General features: G+C 33.3%; 2 protein-coding genes across 2 annotated transcripts; one reads left to right on the top strand and one right to left on the bottom strand.

Moving 5' to 3' along the window:
* The first annotated feature begins 1,508 nt into the window (after nt 1-1,508).
* LOC145099099 (putative serine/threonine-protein kinase PBL18) lies at nt 1,509-3,899 on the top strand. The gene is made up of 6 exons (XM_079036688.1): nt 1,509-1,578; nt 2,192-2,511; nt 2,599-2,734; nt 2,824-2,960; nt 3,063-3,186; nt 3,472-3,899. Exons 1-6 carry the CDS (start codon nt 1,509-1,511, stop codon nt 3,897-3,899), a joined length of 1,215 nt encoding a protein of 404 aa, XP_078892814.1.
* Nucleotides 3,900-4,841: 942 nt separating this feature from the next.
* LOC145099098 (uncharacterized) lies at nt 4,842-6,071 on the bottom strand. Its single transcript, XM_079036687.1, has one exon. It carries the CDS (start codon nt 6,069-6,071, stop codon nt 4,842-4,844), a length of 1,230 nt encoding a protein of 409 aa, XP_078892813.1.
* Nucleotides 6,072-7,056: the final 985 nt, after the last annotated feature.

Raw genomic sequence — 7,056 nt, 5'->3', positions numbered from 1 at the left:
TACCTGTCTAACTTGTGTGAGTTGTTGTACTTAGTTGCTACTTGAGAGGTGAGTCTTCCAACTATATTACTTGTGTTTTAGTATATGCATGTTGACGAGCTAGGTCTTACTTGTTGACTAATGCTATCTATGAAATTGTGTTGCTGATATCTCCTAGACTGTAGTGAGTTCATGGGACTACTATTAGTCCCCAGGGTTGCTGATACCCTTGAAATATGTTGTTAATCCATAGGGTTGCTGATAACCCATAGTTTTTATTTTGCTGAGCTGTATGTAATGTTTTGGGAACTCACTAAGCTTCGTGCTTACAGGTGTGGATTAAATATGTTTTATGTACTTCAGATTATCGCATGAATGCGAATGCTTGACTGTACACTCCGACTTGCAGATTTTATGATTTCCACAATTTGATATTCTGATTTGGATGATTGTATTGATCTACCTGAGATTTTCATGACTTGGTTTTTATAACATTGGTGGTTTTTCTTATTATAAAAATGAAATATTTTGTGGTAAAAATCAGTATATTACAACTACAAGTACATTAATCTACTTAAGCTGCTTGATTTCCATCGCATGCAAAAGAAACGATTTATAACGGGTTAAAATTCACAAAAAAAAAAAAAAAAAAAAAAAAGAATTCACAAGGATTGCCCACGTGTTAGGGTCCTTTACAACTGCTTGTTTGTCTTCTCTACAACTACGTAAAACCATATAAAACGAGCTACGTTATTCATGATTAAACGAACTATACAAAATCGAATATCATTTATCAACTTAGTTGGATATAATCCATCATATAAGCTACATCACCAACTTCTTTTACATTGTCTTTATCAAAAGATATTCTTTTTGAATGTTACAAAAAAAAAATTCCATTCGCAAAACAATATGGAGGCTTTAATTGCTAAGCATGTATTCATGAGCTTTCTAAGTAACCGGTTCCATGTAAAAGTATTTTCTCGAAGAATAAGTTCCATTTGCAAAGCAATACGGAGGGTTTAAATCAATGGCGTATTCACAAGTTAGAACCGATTTTTAAAACATTGATTTCGCAATAATAATGGTTGTTTTTGGATAAATGAAATAGTGGAAGCTATATATCTAAATTTAGATAAAAAGCTTTTATTGTATTTTAGAGAATAACTCTATATATGAGGTGACTAACTAGAATCGTAACCATAAAATATTAATGTGTTGCTTACATATTTAAGAAGAAAAAAACGATAATGAAATTAATGAGAAATTTAATGGTAACAGTATTTACTGATCTATAACTACAAAATGATATACACCGGTGGGTGGACACGTGTATATCAGCATCGCCAGCTTGACTTCCTGAACCGAAATTGTTTGATCTCCATTCACGTAACTCGTCCCTAATGCCTACTATTGGAACAGTGAGGACGAAGAAGAAGAAAGCAACTGTGTGATCACTATCCCATTTCTAATCCGCAATATAAACATACAATTCTCCTCTACTTGCTTCATTTCAACTGAAAATACAAATGGGGAACTGTTGCAGAACGAGAAGAAATGGTGACAATCACTATCGATATGTTCAACCCCATGCCTCTGGTAATTCCTCCTGATTATAGATTTTAAGTTTTCTTAGATGTTTGTTTTGGGTAATTTAATTAGCTATTTCTATTACTCAAGATTTTGCTGATACGATCTTGATCCAAATTCGGAGTTCACATAAAGTTTCTTTGGTGCTTCTTGATGTGAAAATAAGGGTTTAAAAGATAATGTGATAAATTACTTGGTTTTCGATTCTGATAATCGTGTTGGTCGTTTTTAAAGTTGCAAATGTTTCTAGAAAACACTATCAGGGTTTCACACCTTGGATTGCATATAATATACGTGTTCTTATTTCTTTGTCAAAGTTTTTGTTGGTTGTGAACGCTTCTGTTGTAAATGTGTGATCTAGCATCATGCGTTCTAACAGGAACTTATCTGCTACATTTGTGAGAAAACTATTGGAATTATTACTAACGACGAGGTAGATTTCTAACCACATGTTACCTAAACAATCTTCATTATCTAGCATTCCATTTATTCCTAACCGTTGTTAAAAAGCAAGCCGTTTCTTGTTCTAGATTTTCATATGAACATTTTCTGATCTTGTGACCTTCGTATTCTTTGTTTAATGAAAGCTTCCACTTCTTTTGATATTTTATCGGATTTACAGAAGTTGTTACTGCAGGAGGGGCCAAGGAACCCTACAGAAGCGATTCCAAGAAACTTACTCAAAATCTGCCAAGTCCAAATCCGAGGAATGGTGATGAGATGATACTCTCTCCACATTTGAAAGTGTTCGCATTTAGTGAGCTTATAAATGCTACTAAATACTTTTCTCCCGATTATCTTCTTGGAGAAGGTGCATTTGGCTATGTATACGAAGGGTGGCTTAACAAGGAAACCCTTACTCCTGTAGAACCCGAATCCGGAATGCCAGTTGCCATCAAGAAACTTAAGCGTTTAGGTTTTCAAGGCCATATGGAGTGGTTGGTGCGTTTTTATTCTCCATAACAATAAGATTTATTTGTTCATTGCTTATTAATAATTGTCGTTCTAAGTTCAAATACTTGTTTGCAGTCAGATGTTTCATATTTTGGTGGACTTCATCATCGAAATTTAGTCAATCTTATTGGTTTCTGCTATGAAGGCGAAAATAGGTTGTTGGTATCTGAATTTATGCCTGGAGGCAGCTTGGAGCATCATCTTTTTAGACGTACGTTTAATAAAGACCGAAGGGTAGCCTACACCATTTTCATAATCATATATACATTTGTCTTTACAAATATTCGTGTGTATGTTCAGGTGGTGGAGAACCTTTTTCATGGGCACTTAGGCTTAAAGTTGCAGTGGAGGTTGCTCAAGGGCTCGCTTTCTTGCATGCTTCCCAATCAAAAATTATATATTGTGACTTCAAATCTTCTAATGTCCTGCTAGATATGGTATTATATATCTACGACTTATAATGAATCACCTCTAAGCTTTGTTATGATTATCATGTTTTATATGCTCATCCACTTTTTATCTTCGCAATTTGTTTGTAGGACTATAACGTGAAACTCTCAGTCTTTGGTTTGGCAAAGGCTGACCCATCAGGCGATTGGAGTCATGTAACAAGTCAAATAACTGGCACCGAAGGCTATACAGCCCCTGAATACTTCGCTGCAGGTTTATTTTCCATGTTTCTTGATTTATTCTTCCAGTGAATTTCCACTACAACAAAATTAATTGATTTAACACATGTTTGGACACATTAAATTAGTTTTTTAAAGTTTGTAGATTCTGTGCTATATATGCTACCACTTGCATGGAAAAATATTTTTACATGCTTCTATATATTTGCTGTAGTGGGATCGCTGAGTGACATGATTGACAAATGTTACCTTATTAGAGTAGTGAATAGTTATCAGTAGCTTTTGGTAACTTTTCAAAATTGTAACATTTATGATGCAGGTAGACTTACAACAAAATGCGATGTATATAGCTTTGGGATAGTGTTGTTGGAGCTCATCACAGGGCGACGTGCCATTGACTACAAACGGGTTGCAGAAGAGAAGAGGCTATTGGAATGGGTAAGGACTCAACTCAGAGATACGAAGAAGGTATTCAAGATCATGGACTCGAGGCTTGAAGGGAAGTACTCAAGAAAGGCGGCTTCTGTTGTGGCCAACCTAGCCCTCCAATGTTGTTATCCGGAGGCAACGTATCGACCCCACATGTCTGATGTGCTATCCATTCTAGAAAAAATCCCTTCTCCTAGAGCATTTCGTAATAAAGATATGTCAAATTCGAAATCGAAGATTAATGCACATAGCTCAAATGGTCAGAGCAATGGGCATGACCATCAGCATGAGTCAGCGGCAGACATGGTTCACCATTGATTCCTGATAGAGGTTGAAAGAGTTGATGAATATAGTTAAATTATGCGAACCCACCGGTCGTTGAACCAATATCATGTTGACTTATAATTAAGCTGAACATATCTACAACATATATACTGCCTATATACTAATAAGTGATAATGTCACAAGTTTTTCTTATCATTTGCTTTTGGTTTCTCTACCCGATAGTCACATCATTGTCACATTATCATTTCAATTTTTATACAACTTTATGTAACCTCTACAACTAATTAAGCTCTATAAAGCTTAATAAATTTCGACATCATTATCACCATATTTTTAAACATATATGATTAATTAAGAATAATGAAGAATTGTAAATTGTAAATAAAGGATACTGTAATTAAAAAAACACAATACATAAAATACAGTAACTAATATATTTTCCTTTTCATGGGTTTTATTTATAATTTTTTCATTAAATTATGGATTTGTTATTGATTTGTAAAAAATTTAACACCTAAAAATATGATATATCACCGCCATCATATTTTTTAACACATATGACTAATTAAAAATTTAGAATCCCTATTCTAATATTCCCTCCGTCCCATTTTAGTTGTCCAGTATATTATTTTGGTTTGTCCCAAAATTATTGTCACCTATTAAAAAAAGACTAGTATAATTAAGAAAGTTTCCCATACTACCCCTGGTAATAAATACGCCTAATTACTACCGTGCATTAATTAGTGGAATAAAAAAGCAAAAGACATTTGCATCTCATAGTTACGTATGCTACTCTTTGCTTACAAATGCAAATAAACATTCTTTTATTTTTTCTTTTTAAGAAAGCCAGCAACGTGTTACACATCAAATGAAAATTTGATTTGTTTTCATGTTTACATCTTACTGACTCAAATATGGAACTACTTCATCTATGAGGCTTTGTTCACACTCAATCTGTATTGGCAAAATACCTTGTCATTCCAACCTACTTTTACCGATATGCGATATTCGATAGTTGTTACCACCTTTAACCTTTATGATTTCTTTCATGCATGTTTGCAAAGTTAAGAAAACATTGTTAAGCTCATGAGATTGCATCTTGTCAAATGAGGTTTGAACTGCAGTAACCAATTCATCCACTGTATGGAGTACCTCTTGTTCTTGAAGTGATTGAATGGCCCGAAAAAACCCAAGGTCCAACACATTTAAATCTGGACTATTTGGGGGCTGAAAACAAAGTCGAATATCAAATCCATCTTGAGACGATGCTTCAAGAAATTCGTTATCATTGACATCAATATGAGGTTTTGCATTATCCTGTTGAATGAATATTGGACCAGTATGGTTTGGTGGCCATTTAGCTTTAATAGCGGGTAAAACTTTTTCAATCAACCACGACCTTGTTATTTCTTTAGTAACCGATAAAATTGGTTTTGTCTCCAATGTTCCCGCAACACGGTTCTTGCTTGAACGCTTAGCGGGTTCTTTTGTTGTAAGTGGGAAGATGCCAATCTTTCCGAAAAAAATTTCATTTCCTAAGGCATCAAATCTTAGCCTAGCAACCGCTGCGAGAAACATGACTTTTGTAATGAACTTTTTGCTTTTACATGTTCTCAACGGTTCATCCTCACCGGGAACGAGGTAGTACCGTTTTGATGATCTTGATATGTAAAACCATTTTTCATCAATGTGGATGACATTAAACATATCATGGAATGTGGTATTGGAAGCAGGTAATGACCGAGTGATCATAGATAAACAAAATTCTAACCTCTTTGTTTTATTTGCATCGGTAAGGTCCGGCTTGATAGCATTTGTGCGTGGTCTAAGGTCACCTTCTTTTATTCGTCTATGCAAAGTTGATTTTGCAATACCTAATGACTTTGCAATAGACTGAATGGTAGTTCGACGACGTAATGGAATTTGTGAAACTTGATTCAAATCGAGTTGAACCATTTTTCGCCCAACAACTTTTAGCTTCTTTGAAGAAAAATCAACTATTGATCCATTCTCCACTTGAAGTTTAGCCCGATTCCAAATACGACTTACGGTGCGTTTAGAAACTCCGAAAAGTGCAGCTACATCATTTATGGAACCCCTTCTTAGCTCTCCATTAGAATTGTGCTGCAACAAGGCTTGAAATATATCTTGACATTGGGCATAGGTTGTGTGTTTTTTAGTCAATGAAGTTAAAGTGTTCTCCATGACTTACGTAGGAAAAAAAAGATGAAGGAAAATGGTTTATAAAGATTCATTGAATTGTTTTTGGTGGGAGAATTTGGAGTCAAATTTTGCTACTGCATGGCTTAAATTTTTTTTCATTACGAGGTAAGTTTGGTTTCAATTTACAATAAAACAAAAATTGGTGGGAACATTTTGCCTCCAAATACTTTCATTTTCCGATTAGTTAAATTAAACATTTAATGGTTCTTTAATTATTTTTGCTTTTCTCCTTATTCCATCGGAGAGAAATGGTTCAACCGTTTCTCTTTATTAATGATTGATTAATTGTATTAATAGCTCATAAGAAGGGTAGATACGTCATTTTGTTTACAAAAAGTTGCATTAAATGTATTTTTCTTAAACAATGTGTTTTTTACTTATAGACAACTAAAATGGGACGGAGGGAGTAAAAGAATAGTTTTAATATCCTTTTGACATGTGTCATTATATTAGGCCTCTTAATTAATACATATTTTATTCTTTTTTTTGTCATGTGTCACCCTATTAAACCTCTTAATTAATACATGCCACTTGTCAACCTATTAATTCTCTATTTCAAATTTTAAAATTTTCACTTTAATTACAATAAATTAATAACAATACAATAAAAATTAAAATAATATTAATACAAATTATAAGGTGATATAATTTCACATATTTATTTAAATTAACGATTATAATTGATTAATAATTTTGTATTCTAACTATTAAAGTTTAATTAATTTTGTAGCCGTGGTTTCACGGGTTATAAACTAGTTAAAAATATATAAATAAGAAAGTAGCATTTACTAAAGAGTTCTAGATGGCATAAGTTTTGTATTAATAATTGGCATACCAATTATTTGAAATCATTTACCATCGATAAATTATTAGCATTTACAATGATTTAGAGATTAACATTTATTTATGTAAAAATAAACCCAAGTTTACAGTCATTTAGCATAAAGAATTTGTAGTTAAAAATATT

Source organism: Lactuca serriola, chromosome 4 (assembly GCF_051521515.1).
Source record: "Lactuca serriola cultivar US96UC23 chromosome 4, Lser_US96UC23_V15, whole genome shotgun sequence".
NCBI lineage: Eukaryota > Viridiplantae > Streptophyta > Magnoliopsida > Asterales > Asteraceae > Lactuca > Lactuca serriola.
Note: the sequence above shows the minus strand (reverse complement) of the source record. Positions and strands in the feature narration are given on the sequence as shown.

Bases quoted from the DNA above. Each gene is read 5' to 3' on its own strand.
- LOC145099098 (XM_079036687.1), bottom strand. From the start codon at position 6,071: ATGGAGAACACTTTAACTTCATTGACTAAAAAACACACAACCTATGCC.
- LOC145099099 (XM_079036688.1), top strand. From the start codon at position 1,509: ATGGGGAACTGTTGCAGAACGAGAAGAAATGGTGACAATCACTATCGA. The intron at 2,512-2,598 runs GTGCGTTTTTAT...ACTTGTTTGCAG, and splicing joins AAGGCCATATGGAGTGGTTG to TCAGATGTTTCATATTTTGG. The intron at 3,187-3,471 runs GTTTATTTTCCA...TTTATGATGCAG, and splicing joins CCCTGAATACTTCGCTGCAG to GTAGACTTACAACAAAATGC.